The sequence below is a fragment of the Poeciliopsis prolifica genome, unplaced genomic scaffold, assembly GCF_027474105.1.
Source record: "Poeciliopsis prolifica strain line A6 unplaced genomic scaffold, Auburn_PproV2 SCAFFOLD076, whole genome shotgun sequence".
Lineage (NCBI taxonomy): Eukaryota > Metazoa > Chordata > Actinopteri > Cyprinodontiformes > Poeciliidae > Poeciliopsis > Poeciliopsis prolifica.
This window is the reverse complement of record NW_026562451.1, coordinates 1,205,345-1,225,646: the sequence shown is the minus strand read 5'-3', so window position 1 is coordinate 1,225,646 and position 20,302 is coordinate 1,205,345. Positions and strand designations below refer to the sequence as shown.

Below are 20,302 nucleotides of genomic sequence, written 5' to 3'. Positions count from 1 at the left end.
CAATAAAATAAAACTCACATGAAAGTCCCTGAACTGTACTGATGATAATAAACTGAACTATTCCCCTGAGCTCAGCTTACTGGTGATGATCTCAGCTTTTTGCATTCAGAGCCTCTAGCTTTGAAAGTGCCCACTTTTTCATTTTTTCATGAGTTATCAATGTCACCAGTTTTTTGTTCAACCTAAACTATGATGTGAGCTTATAGTTATGATTGTGCTTGATTCCTAAATTGTATTGGCGAATGTCTCTTTCATGACGAAGGAAAAGTATATTTTTTAAAGGACAAAACTACAAACAGTACACAATAACTCAGTATTATAGTTTATTTTTTTTTAAACTTTTTCCATGTTTCATATAAAAAGTGTCAGTAACTGACATCAGTCAGGAGTTTGAAAGAAAAAGACAACCTCCACTTCCTCTCAAACCACTTTCAAATGTACCATTCCTTTATCGTTGCAGTTCTGCTCCTCCTCACATCATCATTCACCTGATTTTCTCAGTCCACCCTCAGAAGAATGCAGTACTTTACTGAATTTTAGTAAACAAAAGAAATAAGCAGAGACATAAACCTCTGTTTAAAATTTAAAAAAAAAAGAAGCTGCTTTTGCACTGGTTAGACTTTCCTCACAGGGAAATAAGCACAACTACAACCTTTTTGCGTTCGAAAGCTATGGACCGCAGGCAGCCCTGTGTGAGCTCTGGATCCCCGAGCAGCAGCCCAAAGAGAGTCTCTGCTCACCAAAGAGCACTTTTTACATGTTTTAAAAATAATAATAAAAAAACAAAAACAGAAGAGGTATTTTACTGGTAAAAATTCACAATCAAAAGCTTTGAAAGAGTTAGGTCAACCAGTCAGGCGGGATAAGCGGAAGACGAGATATGACGGAAGCAAACCCCCTCCTGGAGAACCTGGTTTCCAAACTTTCTATTCAATTTACATTTCTGTGATTTTCTTTTTCCCCAACACAAGAAAAAAAAACAAAAGACATCATCAATGAAAAGAACAGTTTTCTCACAATAACAGAGCTACAGCAGAAGCAAGAAGGCTTTCCTTCAAAGTGCCTCGCTTTTTTTTTCTTTTTCTTAAATGAAATTCCAAGACATACATTTCTTTTTCTTGCTCCCACTAATTTTTGTGAAGCACACACAAACACTCACACCTCAGTCATCAGGATAAACATAACTCATCCACACCTGTACAGTCAAACTCAAAAAGGGCTCAGACAGTGTTCTTTTGAGTTTTTCACCCCACATGCGGGGGTTTTCACACTCCTCGGATTAGCTTACTTTGACGTTTGAGATTTGGGATGCGGTTAAGGGGAAAAGAGGGCGGGGGTAATGCAATGGATGTTTAATGGACAGGGGCTTTTATAAAGGGATTAAGGGAATTGGGTGAGGGGTGATTTTGGGCATCAATATGATCCCACTAAAATACAACTGGGAGCAGCAGCATCAGCACGTATGCACACTGTGCTGGATATAGTTCAGGCACACGTAGAAAACACTGAAACAAAAACAACAACAACACTAGAGTTAACACATTAAAACCATCCCCTTCTCATACAAAAGTGAAATAAAAAGATGTTTAAGAAACTAAACAGATAACAGTGACGACAGAATCAAAAGTGCAGGCTGGATCTGGCTGCACAGCTTTCTTTCTGGGAAATTTCACCGGGATTCTCCATCCTAACATGAAGTGAGACAGGCAATGCTGGAATACTGAAATGTAGTCCTGGATGTCTCCAGTGTCAACGCTCTCAGCTGGCACAACCTCCGGCCCCCAGCAGGGCTCGAGTTTGCACAAGGCTGTCCTCTGTTGGTCGGTTTTGGCACTGCAGGCAGCATCTGACTGTTTGTGGATCCACTTGTAGTTTGAGATGACTTTTCTCCAGTAGAAAATCTTCCCCTGATTTTCATTTGTTCCAATCTTCTCTGCATCGCCCAACCAACAAGCATTGTCAAAACCGAGAGCTTAAATCCCCCCCGAACCTCCCACAAGAACCCTCCCATGTATGTTATTTTTTTCTTTAAGTGTTCCAGAAAGAGCAAAGACAACAGTAAAAACGCCAAAAGCACTTCATGTCATGTAGCGGGTGATCGCTCTCAGAGCGTATAACAGTTCTGCTTGCATCCGTGCTTCCATAAGAAGCAGATTAACGTGGACCTGCAGGAGAAAAGAGTGACATTAACACACTGCAGCAGCGCTAACCACACATAAAGAGCTCAAAACAGGAAATTCAGAGCTGTACCTTCTCGGAGTGCTGAAACTGCCTCCAGAAACTCTCATACATTCGTTTGGTGGTCTTCTCAGGGCTGCACACCATGGTCTTGATATAGATCTTAAAGCTGCGGTCCAGAAGCTGATTTATCTCCCCGTAATCATAGTCGTCATACCTGAGGAAGACAGTGGAAAAGCTGTCAGGAGTGAGAAAACAGAGCAAGGCAGAGCAGATTTGATTTGATCAGAGCCGATCTGGTGACGGACCTGATGCCAAACATGCAGTGGATGTAGTTCCAGATGGCTCTGCGCAGCATGCTGGTGTCCACATCCTTATGTGTGGCCATGGTGTTGTATGTGAGGTTGTAGGCCATCTGAAACTTCTCATCCAGCATCTGGCCCACATCAGGATACAGTCTGTTGACCAGAGAGAAGCCGTGGTCCTCCCAGCTGTAGTCCTGCGAGAAACAGACTCAGCATCTCAATAACGTGCATCCAGACAACATTCTGAAGCCACTTCACAAGACTGAGTCTGACATTTACCTGCGCTCTGAATGTGGGCACCTGTTCCCCCCTCCTGGAGAAGTCCTGGTAGCCGTAGCTGGTGTCCTCAAAGTGACGAGAGATGTCTCTGGAGGGGACGCATTCCTCATCCTCTGACGTGACCACCAGCATGCTTTCCGTCTTCTCCCTTTCAAAGCGAGTGGCCATCTCCTCCTGGCTGGCCTCTTCGTCATCACGGCACTCCTGCAGCTGTTTCATTCTCTCCATCAGCTCTTCCACCTCGCCGCACATCTCCTGCGAGGACGAGCGCAGGTAAAGAACAGTCAACCACAATAAGGCGCTTGCTCAATTTGGCAGATTTTCCCCTTTGTGGACGACCACTCACCTGATTGCCCAGCACATCGTCGTGATGAATGGCGTGGCCGTTGCCGTTAGCGATGTCGCACACACAGTACTGGCTAACGGAGGGCGGTCTGAACGTGTGTCCGCCGTCGCAGTTGATCTCTGGCATGATGCCGCAGCCGAAGGTGAAGGAGGAGAGGGAGTGGTAGTGGGTGAGCAGGACGACGGCGTGGATGAGCTCTGCCAGGGACCAGCTGTGCTCCTCGGCCTTCAGGAGGCGCTGAAGGAACGATCAGGACAAGTTGCTGAACAGAACCACAACTAGAGGTCCGGTTGTCGCAGCCGCAGCCCGGGATCTCCCTCTACTCACCTCGATGTGCTCCTTGGTGAGAAGCCACGGACGGTGGGCTAGGATTTTGTTGATCTCCCCGAGCTGCTGCAGCTTCTGCGGCGCTTCGTTCAGGCCGTTCAGCCACTTTGTGTTCCCCCCGACCTGAAGAAAGTCGTTCACGTGCAGGTTGACCAGGTAGGAGCACTGGTGGCGAGCAGCCGCCTGTACCATCAAGAAATAAGATCGTCAGATTGACAGAAAATAGCTGATTCAATAGTTTATTTGGGGAGGGGTGGGAGAACAAGGACGTACCATGATGCAGATGTAGTGCCGGTAGTGCAAAGGCAGGGGTCCATCCATCTGCAGCAGGTAGTGCTGCGTCCGGAGAAAGCTCCCCAGGTACTGTGGGTGGAAGCTCATCACGAGGGAAATGTTGTCCAGCCGATGGAGGGCTGCAAAAGCATCCTCAAATATCGCCTGCGTCCTGGCGTCCACTTTACTGACTTGAAGAATCTAAAAAAAAAAAAGAAAAAGAAACTGCCAATTAGTTTTTTTGTCGTCTACAGCAGAACTTACAGTCTCGGATGAGATTAGAGATTGTCTCCTACCTCTTTTTCAGGGATAAATCTGCTTGGTCCGCTTCCTAGGGGTCTTGGGATCCTAATGCCTAAATCCTGTAAGACAAGAAAAAGGGAAGAAATATGATCAGTTTTAATGTGAGAGGAAAGCAGAGGAAAGGAGAAGTGAATGCTGCAGTTAAATGGTTCTAGAACCTCCTCTGTCTTTTTCTGCTGCAACAACGAAGGAAAATCAGATTTGAGTCTCACTTCTGCATAATATATGTAGTTTTTTTTTTTAAAGTAAAAACAACACGAATGTTAAGCCAAACACCTTCCCCTGTGATTTTCTAGGGAAATCTTTACATTGTCTTGTTTTGTCCAGTAACTTTCCGCTGCTTGTCCAGACATGTCCCCGAGAAGTCCGGCAGAAAAGCATCCCTCACAGGTGACACCGTGTTTAAAACACGTTTAAATACATCCCGTGTCTGCCTGCTTTTTACAATTTAAATTCAACAGATGAGCATGCAAGATTTCCTTCCTGCAAGTCCTCACTCTCGTAAACAAGTCTGGACAAAAGACTGCACTGCAGTCGGTCCTCTGGAAGGACAAATGTCGCTTAAAACAAGTCACAGAAACGTGACACCGGTTTTAATCACGCACATCAAGATCAGACACTGCAATCATGCAAGACCTTTCCTATTGTTGAGCGTCATTTATTTTACCTTTTTGGTGAGCCGTTCACAATGGGTGCATATCTTAAACAGGTCTGTCACTGCGATTGAATTATTCTCCGCGTTTTCTGACGGTGCGATGGCGTGCCTCATTTCGTTTCCTCCGTTTTTCCTCTGCTTCTTTCCGCGGAGCAGAGAACTTCAAAAATAAACTCTTGTCAATTTAAATGGCTCTGTTTCCTCTGTCTTTGTTCCTTGGGGCACTGGTGGGGGAAAGTGGCCAGGCAGGCGAGCGCACAGCTGTTGCGGCCCCCTCAGCAGAATACCGTCCTTTACGGCTCATACATTCGGGTAAATAAGTCGAGCCTCGCGTGAGTGACACGACCAGCAGCCAATCGGAACGCGAAAACAGATGCCAGACAGCCAATCGCGGCGCTAGACCCTGACGGGGCGTGGCTACGCGTGAGGAGCGATTGCGTCCTGAACGTGAGCAGAAGGGGGGTGTGACAGTGCCCCTCTAAGAAAACATCATCAGTTCTCTCTGCTGCTTCTTTTGTTCTCTGTTCATATTGATAATGATTGAATTGAGTGTTTGTCTTGCTCTCCGTGTGCTAACTAATACCTGCAATCAACTGCAGCAGATTCCAGAACGATATTTCCACCCAAATCAGTTCAATCAGTACTGATAAAAAAAAGCATGACTATAGCTTTGCATTTCTTAAAATAGACCTCAGTAAACCTGTAAGGTAGTTTTCAGCAAAGATAGCACGTTATCTGTGTGCATCTCTGCAATGTGCATGAAAACAACAACCAGCTCTTGCAAGCAGCAGCAAGCCCCCCTGTCGGCTTGTTGCTGTACTGAAGGAGCAGAGGAGAGGAGGAGGTGTAAGTAAGCTGAGCCCCCAGCTCTGTTTGGTGATAAAATAATATATTAAAAGAAAAAAAAAGGACCGGCATCGACACACCGAAATGGATGGCTGCATGAGCTGCTCTCACAACAGGCCTTCAGTTTGTGGTTTTGCACCACAGCCTATCACATCACAGATAAAACAATTCCTCCACCAATCAGACCTCACTGAAGGTGGCCTTTTAAAGCCAAGAGGAAGCAGAGATAAGAAACGGACAGCTCAGTAGCTTTGTTTATGCCAAGCCTGACAATAACATGTTCAGTGGAACGGCTTTTAACTCGTTTAAATAAAGCACAAGTTACTAAGTAAATGATTCCTTCCCCTATGACATCAGGATATCACTTTAAAAGGCACATTTTGCAGGTAGATTACAGTTTCCACCTGACATTGACTTCGTTTTGATCTTTGCAACGAGATTATTGTAAAATAAACACTTCCATAAATTGTAAAGAGCTAGTTTCTTTGGCATACAATGACCAAGATGAGAAGTTTTCATCAACTCAAAAACTAAAATATACATTTTAATTTAGGACTCAGTTTTATGTACCACAATGTTAGTATAAAGTATTTGCCTGTTACAGATTTTTAATGTTTTTGCATTTCTAGGACTTAAATATTTCTTATTAAACAAACTTTAGTATCAGGCAAAAACTGTTTTCAAATCACTAATTGTGAAACAGTTCATTTTTCCCATGAATTGATTACTGCTTGGCTTCTACTAACAAGAAATACCCAAAGCTGAACCTGTCTGCATGAAATAGACTAAAAGATCTGAAAAAGTAACATATGCGCCATGTAATGGAGAATCTCCAATCATCACTTTACTTTACACACTGTTGATGTACAGCCTTATCTTTTAGAGGTGCTGCAACAGCAAGCGCTTAGTCAAGACATCGTAAACTCTCACAGAAGAGTAGTTCAACATTTCTCCTCAGTATTGTTAAAGAGTCATTGTTTTTGCAAAGGTTATTGCCCCAAGGATGGCACAACCTGTTCTAAGATTTAGGAGGCGCTTTTTTTTTTCAGATGGCCAAGGTTTGAGAGCTTTATTCTCTTAGTAAGAGCTTTATTCTCTTAGTAAGTGAAATCATTATTTTAAACATCTACCTCTTATATTTAATGTGGTTAACTTCATCAGATGCTAAACCTTTATGAGCCAAAGCATTTAGATGTGACAAAAAAAGCAAACACAGCAGAAATCAGTGAAGAAATAAATACTTTTTCAAAGCAACGTGCACCCAAAGTCCTTAATGAGGGTTTAAATGGTGCATTTAGCACAAGGTACCACAGCCAAGACAACACTTGTATTCAACATTCTGGACAGACCACAAATAAATTGCAGCACACAGTGAAGTGCTTTTGTTAAATAAGTTAAATTTGGAAATCATGAGCTAAAGAGGAAGTTAAAAGAAGGGAGGCAAGTCAACAGTAGTAAGCCTGCCCAGCCAGTTTCTCAACCACTTGCTAGCCCCCCAGCACTAATAGCTGTTTAGCACCATATTCAGCAGGTTCATTGTGTGTGGAGGCTGCCCCTGCCAGCTCCTCTCATGATGCCACAGGGTGGGGTGCTGGCCAGTGGTAAACATGTTCCCACAACTGGAGTCAGCACTCCCGAGCTTGCTGGGAGCCCCATGGCTCAGCAAAGCTGCACAAGAGGCTGGTCAGCATTAGGGCTGACGACACACCAAACCTTTTCACATAAAAGCGCTTAGGCTCAGGGGTCCGGCCTCACAGGCGCGGCAAACGCTATTGTCAGCGTGCGCGCACTGCCTTGACTAGGCAGTTACCGTTTGCACATCCGACGTGCTCCTATATGTTGGTCAGTGTTTTAGTAAATACTTTACAGCATAATTTTGAGTTTTTGATGCTTCATTTTGCATAAAAAATGAGACGATTCAAGCAATAAATCCGGTTTATTTCCAGTATTCATGTCCCTAAACACCCCCAAATGTCAATATTTTTTTTCTTGGGGTTATATATGATACACCAAGACAAAGTAGCACTGAATGGAGCTAAATACAGGACGATCTAGGAATACAGCTGTCCAGAATGATGTTCACAGACTCCCTCCATTCTATACGTCCGAGCTTGACTTAGCATGCAAGGAAGAAAGAGCAAACGTTTCACTTTCTAGATGTAGATGGCCTTGGATTTATGATAAAACATGAAATAACTCAATGGTTATGCATACTTTTGCAGGGTTCTATGAATTTTGCTTTTTTAATCTTGAGAAAAGTGCATTCATTTTCCATTTTTAAAGGGCTCATTGCTACATTAGCAACGCTAGCTTCGGATAAACCGGTTTGGAAAAATCTCACATAAAAAATAAATTGAAATAAAAATCAAGAAAGTACGACTCTCTAGACACAAAAGTGATTTTAAAAAGTGACATTTTAAGGAGCGAGGTCTGCATACCCACCTCCAGACTCCTCAGGTGTCTATAGATAAGATTATTTCCAGCATTTCATTTTCCAGCATTGACATGATTAAAGAAAACATGCCTTTGCTGCTGTCACAGACTGCTACTCTATACATATTCTTCCTTTTGAAGATTGCTCAGAACACAATGTGACATATAAAACCACACTGCGGATGTCTCAGGGGAATCTGAAGACGTACACCGTTAGGCGTCTCACTCATTGTGTTTGATGTCACCTGCAGGGAGCCTGAACTGTCAATCAGCTATTCTTAGAAGAGGGACTGCTGCAAAGCAAATAAGAAAACTATCAAATCACTGAGTGAAATTAACCAGGACAAGCTATTTTGAGAAGTTTCTTGCCGTTGCTGGGAATACACCTGGAGTCCTTTATGGACAGAATGGCTGACAACATGCCAGGAGCAGCCGGACTCTCTGAAACAACAGGAATTATCTCAGATTTGTTTGAGATACTCATCAGTTCGAGGAAGGGCGTGAACAATGGATGCGTTTCCACTTGATTTACTGTCAATAAAAATACAGTCCAACTGCTGGAAAAGCAGAAAAAAAAGTTATTTCTTTCACATTATAAACAAGATGAAAAGTTGTTTGTCCCAAAAGTATTCAAATTCACTTTTGGTCTACTTTTTCTAATCTTAAAAGTTGAGAAAACACCTCCAGACAATTTTAAGAACCATAAAAGATACACATGTTAGTTAAGTATAAGACATAAACATAATCTACAATTCACAGCTCATCTGCAAGAATACTTTAAGGTATTTAAAACATGTTAGTTTTCAAAAGTAATGTGAATTGATCCAACTGAACAATGTGCATTTACGATAATAAGACCGATGCATCTTTTCTGCAAGAGCAGAAAATCAGGAAAGGCAGAAATATCATTTTCTCTTCACTTTGACAGATCATCAACATGCTCTAATCCTTAAAGATCCGACGTAATTATATCGCCTCCAATCCAAAGAGAAGCAAAACACAAGAAACAAAGACAGAAAGGGGACTCTAACCTCTTCGCTATCAGTAGGCCCATGAACATAAAAAGCACAGCATAAAAGCAAATCAGGCTTTGTAGAGTTAGTCCTTTTACAGAGAGAACAAAGTACTAATGATGTAAAAGGACTTTATTTGGACATATTTTGTGTAAAAAAAAAAACTACTTGTGGAATATTTTCCAGTTATAGCGTAAAATATGCTGAAAACCAGCAATTAAATCTGAAGCCTGTGACAATTTCGTAAGATGAGTCGGGTTTTTTTTGACAAGTTACTAACTTTGGGAGCTACTTTCTCCTTTCCAGCTGTTTCCCTGCTTTACGAGCGCTCATAAGCCTTAATGCACTAAAGAGGCTGATAAAACTTAATAAGATTCAACAACAGGAGAGGAAGCCATGGCAGATGTAAACTTTTGCACATGTGTTTTCAGCTCTGCGGCTGCTGTGTTTTCTCATGCAGTTAGACGCGAGAGAACCACAGAAACTGTGGGGATGTTCAACAAGTGGCACAAGTCCACAGACCAGTTTAAACCTGACCTATCGGTGCACAGAAGAGAGGAAGCAGAAAACCCTGAAACACTGACATAAGCCTAGCAACAGGCTTCCACCAATTGCAGCGAAGAACAACAGTTTCAGGAACCAATCTTCTCCGCTTGTGTCTCTCTAGCTTTCTTAGAAGAAAAAAGGAAAAAGAAAACACGAAAAAAGTTGTGCCGAGGTATGAAGTTCACCAGGCAGCCTAATGTATTTGGTTTCATACAGTGTTAGGTTTGCTCTTGTGTTTGAAAAGTCATAATTTGTCTGTAGGAGATTCAGTGACGAGAAGAGGCAAAACAAAGGTCTCCGAACCTCACAGCAAACACCAAACCACATGTTTCAGATTAGCCCGGAGGCTCAAAACAGTCAGGCTTGCCTGAGAAAAACAACCAGAGAACTTTTTCCATGTAAACAGATTCCCCTGAAAGTTAAAAAAAAGCATTAAAGGGAACAATCAATACAGTTAGATTGCAAAGGTCTGCAGGGTTTTAATCATAAACAATAAAAACTGGAAAAGATATCCCCCATAGCACTCTTCAAACGCAGCTCTAAATGCGTGTCTCTGCATCTCAGTGAACGTTTAACAGAGAAAAATGAAAGTTTAACCCCTACTTCCCCAGTCGCAGAGCAGAAACAATAGCAGGAATAAGTTTTTAAAACCTGTTTTCACTTCATGTAAACACTCGGAGCGTGAACCATGTGAGAATTGGAGTCACCCCTCTGACCTCTCTAAATCTTGTTTCTTGTTCCCAATGTTTTTATCTCATATTATCTTATATGTGTGTATTTTGGCGATATATCAGAGCAGAGGGAGTTCGCAGGGTGACGCTTTTCTAACGGTGACCGACGACCCTCCTCCCCCTCCTTCCCACCTTCTGCACCACACACCAGACCAGCAGGTCCTAGATCTGTGCGCGCCAACATTGCAGCAAGGAAATGGTCTTTGGCTTTTATAAAAACTGGAGAACTGCAGGGAGTACATTACAAATAAAAATTCAACAGCATGGAGGCAAAAGTGTCTATTTTACAAAAATCTTTTAAGAATCTATGGGCACCGTGGGCAGCCATTCAGGGGAAAAAGGCGTTGGCTTTGTTACCCAGAGTGCACGTGTGGAAGAGCCAGTTCCCGGGGATGTTATTCTAACAGGGATATGGCAGCTGTCACAATACGGCGAGGTCCGAGAGAAAAGATCCCACAGAAAAACAAGAAAATACCAAACCCTCCCCCTGCTATCTTTAGCCTGATATGTCACAGCCGCCACAAATCAGCACAAAGCTCCTCAGTTTGTTAAAAGCCAAAAACCTGCAGCTTTGCTTTGACATCTTGCTGGATATTAGTGGAAATATTAAGTGCGTGTTTAGTCATTTTATTTGTAATTCAGAGACAGCAAACTGACAAAGATGAACCCATATCAATTCTAAAGAACTCATAAAAAGGACAGTGTGGTCTGCTCTTACTTTGTGCTTCCTTGCAAGCACAGCTGTTTTCCTTTCTTCCCCTGACTAGACCTCGCCTTGCAGCTGACTGAGCAAAAAAAAATTGACTCATCCCTTCTGGAGCGCAGCCAGAAAGCTGTTGGTCATCGCTCTGTCATTTAAACAGGCTGTGGTGCAGCGATTCAACCCGCTTACCTGTCGTGATAAGAAAAACAGAGGTGTTGATTCACTGCCATAAAGCTACATGTTCATACAAGAGGATTACAGCAGACAACAAAACGAGAGCAGAGCCTCTCGGAAAACAGAAACCTGTTGAGCCGCAGAGTCTGAAAGTTTTACTGTTTCCTTGTTGCCTTTTTTAGAAAGCACTTCGGTGCTTTGCAGAAGAGGAAGGTTCTTGTCTTCTGCTCAACAACAACCTCCACTCCTCCACTCACTCGTCGACGCCGGTTTCACTTCTGTCTCCGCTTTTCCACTATCTGCTCTCTCAATCTTTAGCCTTCACTGAGATGCTTTTTGATTGCAAAGTGGAAAAGGTTATGTGATACCGCCGTAGTTTAAAGGGGGCGAGGAAATGATCTGACCTAATTGCAATCAGCAGAACCAGAAAGGCCGAGTCATATTACTTCATTAATAGGTGATGAGCTCTGGTACCGAATGGTGGAGCAAAACGGCAGCCAGAATCAGCTGTCTTTCTGTATTGATGACAAAATACTTAAAAGGTGATAATTAACCATGCTGGTCACGCTTAACGCATCGATAAATATGCACTCTTATGTTCTTCAATATTCTTCTTTTAAAATAATAAAATAAGTGATAATCATGTGTAATGTGCGGATTAAGTTTTGTGAAGTGTTCATACAGACTATATAAATATAAATAATCAATTTACTGAATTTTTTTTAACAGTTGAGCTCCAATAAAGCGAGGTGAGGGGTAGATTTCATGTTAAAGCTTGAAGAGGTGGTGCCAAAGTGATTGAAGTTTTTTCTGCCCCTCCCTCACCTGTTGCTGCACTCTATCTTTTTGAGTGGTGTAACTCAAATGTAGCATGTAGCTTTAAAACAATGTCACAAATAAAAGCTGACCGTTCTTGAGTTTTGAATATCCACTGAATTTGTTCTTATAAAGTAAGAGAAAAGTAGGGGAGCCGGCTCATTATACTTTTATTACTCCATTAAAGTTTAATTTTCAGAGCTAAAAGCATTAGGAGAAATAAAATGCAACAGATAACATCAATATTTCAAATTACTTTTGCATCAGTAGGAGTAATTGTTGTTAATCAGATCATGGAAATATTTGGGCAATATACTGAGCAGCTTTTAATTATAAATTGTGAGTTTTACCCACTCAGTGAAGCAGCAGACCAAATATGTGTTTTCTCATTAATAAATATTTTCTGTAATGGACCGCTGTGGTTACAAAGGAGTTAAGTAAGCAAATAAACATCTTTGAGTCACGATGTAAAGAAATAATAAAATAGAGCTGAAAACTGTGTCATTGTGTCAAATAAATGCTGATCTGTGAAATAATACACCAGTAGAAACCAAAAGCTACATAGACCGGGTGTGTTTAGCACTGTTCATTTCCCAACAAATGTAGGTCATCCATATAAGAACGTATTGTAAAAAGGACAGCAGAAAATGTTCTAACATGAACAGCGTTCAGCTAAAAAGTATGTAAATATGACTGTTACTCTGGCATAGAAATGTTTAGGGGTCCACAGGTGCAGTTTTCTGGCCAATCACAGATTACCAATCTATTGAAAATCCTGACATGCCAATGTCGTTTTTGGCCGATGCCAATTTTTTATTTATTTTTTTTTGTCTAAAATGTTGCAAGAAAGTTGATGAGTTGCGAACAGTGAGATGACTATTGCTAAATGCAAACATATGGACCTGATCTGGTGAGCCGTTTTGCTAGTCAAGCCTCTCTCACAGCAGAGCAGAAAAAGATGACAGTTGATTGAAATACCTTTGCCGAGGTCGATAAAATTGCTACTTAAGATCGGCTTCACATGTAAAAATTGGCTGATCACCGATTTCCCAGAATTATGGAAATCGGCACCAGTAAATCGGTGCATCCCTAGAAAGGTTTGTTTAAAATGTGGTAAACGTTTAGTTCGACCAGCTCTCTGTTCACTTCTTCCTGATACTCCAAGCAAAAATCACTCTGTTTGCTGTAGTTTGGCAATTTAATCAAAACTTTATTTAAAAACTAAATCCGCACTATTTAGACAAGTTTGGTGTGAGTAGCGTCTTCTAGAGGTATTCTTTGGCTGGTTGTTCAGATAATCAACATGCTCAATCAGTTTATGAACAGAGCAGACGAATAATGAATCACTGCTTTTGTGTCTTAGGAGTAAAGCCAGGAGTAAGTGGAAGTATTTTAAAGGAAACATGAGTCTGGGGGCCTCTAGGGGGAAAACTGTAACATAATCTTCTTTGCATGTTGGCCAGTGATTGCTGGATCGTACAACTCCAGTAAAAAAAACAACAAAAAAAACAACTTTGCAGCAAAGCTTTTCCATCAGATTTTACTTGCAATGCAGTTTATAGTTAACACCTCAACTCTGCTGGATGAAAAACCTATTTAAAGCTGATTTATTTCCAATTTTTGCTTTTAACTAGCACAGGGCAAAGGTCCACCATGCTAAGTTATGGCCGATGAATCATGATCGTTAATCTCTGGCAGCTCCCCTTTTCTCCTCTCCAATGGCCTACTTTCTTGGGCCGCAAGTTTAACTTTAAGCAGAGCTGCACTAAATATACACACAGGAGCCAGCAGATTTAGAGTGTGCAAACATGGGGGATGGGCATAACATACACAAATGTACGGCGTATCCACATGCATGTGCATGTGAACGCTCTCGAGACGATCCCAGCAAGTTCCTCAAAGAAGTGAAATCACATGACATGAGATCACAGAGTTTAATGGAGAAATGCTAACGCAGGCAATTTCAAAATGCCTGTAAATACGTGACCGGGACTTAAGAAAAATCCAATAATGACAGCAATGCAACATATAGTGAAGTAAAACATTGAATCGGGAATTGTGAATAATTAAAGGGCCAGTACACAAACAAACAAACAAACCAATCATGAGCTCCCAGTAGATTTACAGCTGAAATCAAACATCAATATGAGATTTGGAGGTCTGAATATTCAGTTTATTCAGTTATTGTGATTTTTTTTATGTGAGAATTACTAACAGCAGCCTCAGTGTTAAATGTTAGTTTCTATAACTAAAGATAGGAATGGATCCATACTGAATCCCAAGGTTTATTCAGCTGATGCGTGTTTAAAAATTTATGAAGTGGCTTGTTTTTTACCTGGCTCTGTCTGACTGCCAGGTTACCCAGTGTTTGCATCCCTGAGGCAGTGTTTTAATAAAGTGGAGATGGATCAATGTATACAGTCAGGTGAGACTGTATTTTAATAAGTGGGAGACTGGTAATAAGTGGGTACTTATTACCAATATAACTCAGAGAAATCCAAGTCTTTAAGAACATAACTCTTCTAGTCACAGCAGTGATTTCTGTGATGCAGAGTTTTTTTTAACCATTGTCCTGTTGCTTGAACACACCTATTTCGAATGGTTAAAAAACTGAAAAAACTCAGCATGTCATCAAGTTCATCAGAAGCCTTTTAATGGCCCAACAGTTTAAAAGAGGTTGGGTGAAGCAGGCCAGCAGGAGAACAGGCTCTGCAGGCTCTTGAGGGGTTGCTCGGTGCAATTTGTGCAATAAGTGGCGTCAACATTCTCATCTATTTGGCTTTCAATCAGAAATGGGAGTTATTTGACTGTTTTTGTCTAGCAATTATATTTAAATGATAACTTTTATACTTGAATAACTTTCTGGTTTTTACAGTTTCCAAAAGTCTTGGAAAAATATGAAATTAGGCCTGTCGCGAGAAACAATCAATCAATTTTTTTCTCTTTATGTTGATGACACTGAATAAAAAAGGCTCAACTCTCATGCTCTCCACTGATACCTCCTTCCTCATTTCTTTGGTGTAATGCCCAGATCACACTACACGATCTTAGAGTGGTGTCCAACAATGGACACAAAATAATGGCTACAAGTCCAGTTAACTAATTTTAAAACCAGGCATTGATCAATGCTTTACTACAATCTACATCCAATGCATGTGTCTAGTGTCGGTCCTGCCTGAATGCAAGTCATTATAACCTATTTATGTCACGTTAACGAAGAACAGCTGAAAAGTTACCAGGTTATTACATCTTTCATAGGGTCTCCTAGTACAACTTTTACACAACAGGTGCTTTGAATGTTTGTAAAACAAATAAGCTATCAAACTTTCATTCAAACAATTTAATTTAAGACTGAGATCATTCTGTCCTGATTTGAGATGGTCTTAAAATAAAGTCTGAATATCAAAACCGTAATATTGAAGCACTAAAGGAATAAAAGATGTATAATATGAATACTATACATCTTTGAATTATCAGGGACTTTTTAAGCCAAAGGCTTAAAAGAGTGGGTTCATTTGTTGGGTTGGTGATTGTGTTCATTTTTAACGTTTACAAACTCTTCGTGGACCTTATGACCTCAACATAAATGCGACTGGATTGTGTGTGTGGTCCCTTATCTCATGCCACAGGTAGTGTTGAACATATTTGCTCTGTGGTTAATCAGTTACAAACCTGTGGAACTGAGAAATGAGCTGACCAGTAGTTAAAATCTTTAAGTCCCCCCCAAGCGGACCTGAATCTGTGCCGAAAATCTCACCAAGTTACATGTGACATGCACAATCACAAGATATTGAGTTTCTGTAGAGTGCAGCGTACTAACTTTTTGCAGAAAAAGGTGCAGTTGTGCAGTAAATGGTCTTACATAACCACAATAGGCAGACATCAACAGCAGGAGGGCAAGCTCTATTCCCATTGGTGTCAAATTTGATTAAAGTAACTACAGTAAGATAACAGGAAGTAATGCAGGATAATTGACCTACTTATTAAAATCAAACTGTGGCTTGATTGACTCTTTGAAATGAGGAAGACAAGAAAGCATGAGAAATTAAATCCAAATTCCAAACATTAGACACATTTTTGCAAAGACTTTGACGTGCAGTGACTTCTTTCATCTGTGATTATGTCACACAGACCAGGCGGTCGGGTTAAAGAGTGCACGCTTAATAAAATGAGAAGAAGGTGGAAAAAGTGATAGGAGGAGCAAGGACCGAAGGAGAGGATTATTTGACCAGCGCGCGGAGAGAAAGCACCTCATACCTTATCATGGGTAAGTAAACACCGGGGCGCAGTCTGGAGTGACATCATTGTCCCTGAAAATCAATAACCAGCTACTTCCTGTGCAGTGGGAAAAATCGATGACTCCATGCACTAGATTACCTATCTTTGCCCACTCACCTGCAGAGGTGTGTACACATACAAATACTGCAGGAAACCCGACTGATGCACAAACCATACTTGGAAGGCATTAGTAGAAACTAAGCCCACAGTCAAAGTTTTAATACCAGTATTTGTGCAGCTTCAAAGCAGTCGGCCCATTTCGGGATTAGCAGCTGCCAAAAAGTGGCGTAGACCTACTGCTGAAGTCTAACATGGGATTATGGCAATGCCAAATCAGATTTCTATCAAGTTATAAACACACAAGGGCGGCATGAATCTTCAAAGATCCCCCTGCTTTCATTGGCCTATGGCTTGTCGTTATGCAATGAAAGAATGAGTTCAGAGTTTAAAAGGTAATAAAAATCATGTATGCAGAAAAACCTGTGTATGTGTATGTTTTGCATAACCTCAATAACTCACTGTAAGTTTTGCAGCCGCAAACAAATGTCTGGAATGTGGTCAGTGCTCGATGTGCCACTGAAAGTCAGAACTGCAGCTGAAAGTGCTCTTGAGGTTCGCTAAGCGACAGAACAAAAAGAAAAAAAAAATCAGGGCATAAAAGGCCGGGTGGATGGGTTTGGTGTCATGAACACGCCTCTCAAGAGTTGCCCTCGTTGCCCTGCAGAGGCTGGGATATGACACGGAGTGGAAGAATAGTAAGAAACTCAAACTGTATCACCTGTTTGTCTGCACAAGAGAGAGACGGTTTGTATCACAACTTGAGGAAATGTTAAGTCAAATATGAAAAAAATCAAGGAAATAAGAGTAACATGGATACGGTGTGATCACGCTGCATAAATCCAATTCATAAAATGCGGTTTCAGAAAAAAAAAAAAAACTTACTATAGTCTCTCTTTTAAAACATAAGAAGAGGTGACTGTGTGTATTTTCTGCTTAACCAAACCAGACTGGGTTTCATTATCACATACACCCTGAATATTGTTCTTGGTGGGAACAATATGTGTGGTTGTCCACCGCAGATCTTTCAATACTGGCTGAGTGGGTGTGCAAGTTTTGGTGCACTCAGCCGGGGCCATCCTTCTCTCCGTTTCATGCTGAGACTCCAAATGCTGCAACCAGCAAGTCTACAGTGTGTTTCAAGGTCAAGATTATGAAAGAAAAACAGTAATTTAGCTTCAAATACTGTTTGTTTTATTTTACTGTTTCAGATCCGGTTAATGGAACTGACTTGTCCCCATATCGTTTAAATAAAAACCATATATTCTTTAAGAATCTAAAGGTTTATATTAATTCTTCCTTTACGCATCTTAATTATCAGCATGTTGTAAAGGGATTCATCACTTCATAATTCATCACTGAAGTGGTTTGGAAGCTTAAAGACAAAACCTAAACTGTTACTGTGATATTTACCCTCTTCACACTGTATCCCCAAACTTTAGTCTAGCACAATCAATTTCCTGTATAGGCCACTTTAATAATAAATTAAGTTCATTTGACTATAATCTAATCAGAGTATAAAGTTTTGTTTTAGTTAGAAGAAAATTCATAAAATGTACTTTTTGCAATTTGTAAATACACATGCACTGATGTTTAGGTTTTGCTAGTTGTGCTAATCATGCTAATTGCTAATCACATGTAATGGAGTGGGATGCCTCTGCTTCTGAAAAAAAACAACTAATGATGATGAAAATATCTTGAATGCTGTTTAATTCTTATATGTTAGCGATAAAAAAAATAATAAACTCAAGTTCGTACATAAAAATAGAAACTACCAGATTTTGATCCCCGCATCCTGCACTGTACATTTAACATTGTACATATTTTCTGAAGTCAGAAACAAAGTGACTGTTTAACAGCTGGCCCACTGTAGCCTCATGTTTACAGCCGAGCACATTTCCCTTTCAGCGCCGTCAAGGATCCGATCATTGTCCATGTTTGTGCGATCACAGGCACATGTCTAGAGAGGACAACTAATCTCTTTATTCAGCAGAGAAAAGGTCTGGCCTGCAGCCTATAAATCCGACCCCTTGCTAACCCGCCTGCAGGGCCGAGTCAGCTTACACCACGCCGAGAGGCATCCTGCTGGGTCGGGGTGCGTTCTCTACGGGACTCCCACAGGAAAGCCTCACACAATACTCTACTCTCCTTGAAGAGGACACACAAAACGACTGCATGCAAAGAAAATCAACTGTACAGAGGCAGCGAAGCACGCTGAGACAGATGAAGGTGAACTTTAACACTCACACACACAGACTTCAGCAGACAATGGATAGTGGAACTGTGCCATAAGGGAAGGCTGTTAGACAGTCACTGGGCAACTGGGGCAGCAGATGGTCATCTTCCCTTCTACTAACACCAATCAGGAGAAATGGGAGGGTGAGGCTCTGGCAACTGGTCACCTTACACATGGGAATGACTCAGCCATAACGCATGAAGCAAATGAGCTGGACGGTGAATGAGTGAGTTTCAGCATACAAATGGAAAGAGTTTCAGACAGAGATGCACCAACTATAATATAGTTATTCCTATGGGGTGGAGCCTTCAATTGGTAATATGATTTAATGCTGCAGGCTCAAACAGTCAAGCAAACAAACCACCAACAGATCAGACATGCAAATGAAAGGGGTAGAGATTAAGCCTCAGAGAAGAAAAAGCGAAATAGGGTAAAGGTCAGATGAGACATCGAGAATAGAAGGGAAAAAAACACAGAGGGGATGGTTTTATATCCTGTTGACCAGTTGCTGCGCCTCAGCATGAACGTTTTCATTGGACAGCATGCGTTGGAATAGTCGCACAGAAGTATGCAGGGGTGTGAGTCTGCACACAAAGGGAACCATTTATGATCTTCGCCCGTCTCAGCTCATGCTAACGGAGAAGAAGAAAAAAAACACAACTGCCCGGCATTCTTGCATTTCTCTTTTTTTTTTTCCCCCTGTTGCTTGTGAAAAGGAATGTTTCGGGATGGTTAAATCCATAACAAGAATCATTCTCCATAAATAAAAGACTTACTGGCCTCTACAAAAAGTGAAAACACAGGAAAGACATGCAGCAATTTTTGCTTCGGAGTTCAAAGATGTGCAGTGAGATAGATCTGTTGGCAGCAAAGTGAACCGCCGTCGAGTAAACATGTTTGTTAAGAAAAAGTTACATCACAGTTGGGGAATGAGACAGTCATAAGTCAGATTGAAGGATTGGCTGAAAGTGACTGAACAAACAGTATGAGTGAGAAAGTCAAAGAAGAAAAGAAATGTTTCAATAAAGGTGGGAAAATACTGAGTTGATACACAGACATGAGTTATGAAAATATTTTTCTATTGGGAAAAGCTGAGTCCATAAAAAAAAAAAGGCAAGGCAAAACGTTAAAGTATTTTCCCCAATCCAGATTTCTTGTTTTGGTCGTACGTAAATATTTCAGCTCACACGTTTAACTAAGGTGAAAGATAATCAGAGTATATAGAAAAGCAGTTTTCAAATGATGATTTCACAGGACAAGAGGCCATTAAAACCAATGTGGTCATTTGTGAAAAGGTAATTGTCCCTAAACCACATAACTCCTTGGTGACATTGACTGCTAGCAAGCATATTTGTGGTGCTGAATGATGTTTCTCCTCGTCTGGTTCTGGGGTTCAGAACCAGAAGACATGAGAGGTCTGAAAGGTTGATACAACAACAATAGATCTGTAGTGTATTGTGGCATACGTTCAGTGATTTGTAAACTAACAACAGTATTTTAAAGTATATTCTTTGAGCTACAGGGAGTCAGTGTAGGGACTTTAAAACTGGTGTTATATGTTCTATCTTTCTGGTTTTAGTAAGAACGCGAGCAGCAGCGTTCTGCATCAGCTGCAGCTGTTTGATTGATTTGTTGAACAGAAGATGCTGTTGCAGTTATCAATGCGACTAAAGATAAACGCATGGATGAGTTTCTCTAGATCTTTCTGAAACATTAGTTTTCTGGAGTCCCTCAGAGGTATTTTTGGTCTTTGAATCCCCATGCATGAGGTTTTAGCCCAGTCTTTTACTTAATAGAAAGATC

At 41.2% G+C, this 20,302-nt stretch overlaps 1 protein-coding gene across 2 annotated transcripts in view; it reads right to left on the bottom strand.

Moving 5' to 3' along the window:
* Positions 1 to 310: 310 nt before the first annotated feature.
* sesn1 (sestrin 1) overlaps positions 311 to 20,302 on the bottom strand; it is a 58,331-nt gene continuing 38,339 nt past the window's right edge. Inside the window, exons 1-9 of one of the 2 annotated variants that reach the window (XM_055021419.1) lie at positions 4,679 to 4,968; positions 4,005 to 4,070; positions 3,709 to 3,909; positions 3,436 to 3,618; positions 3,109 to 3,345; positions 2,763 to 3,017; positions 2,487 to 2,677; positions 2,251 to 2,395; positions 311 to 2,165 (exon numbers count right to left, since the gene is read on the bottom strand). In XM_055021419.1, the coding sequence (XP_054877394.1) occupies positions 2,079 to 2,165; positions 2,251 to 2,395; positions 2,487 to 2,677; positions 2,763 to 3,017; positions 3,109 to 3,345; positions 3,436 to 3,618; positions 3,709 to 3,909; positions 4,005 to 4,070; positions 4,679 to 4,780 (1,467 nt within the window). In that variant the 5' untranslated portion in view covers positions 4,781 to 4,968 and the 3' untranslated portion in view covers positions 311 to 2,078. Of the gene's footprint in view, positions 2,166 to 2,250; positions 2,396 to 2,486; positions 2,678 to 2,762; positions 3,018 to 3,108; positions 3,346 to 3,435; positions 3,619 to 3,708; positions 3,910 to 4,004; positions 4,071 to 4,678; positions 4,969 to 20,302 lie in introns of those variants that run through there. The other variant, XM_055021418.1, reaches the window with a different exon arrangement.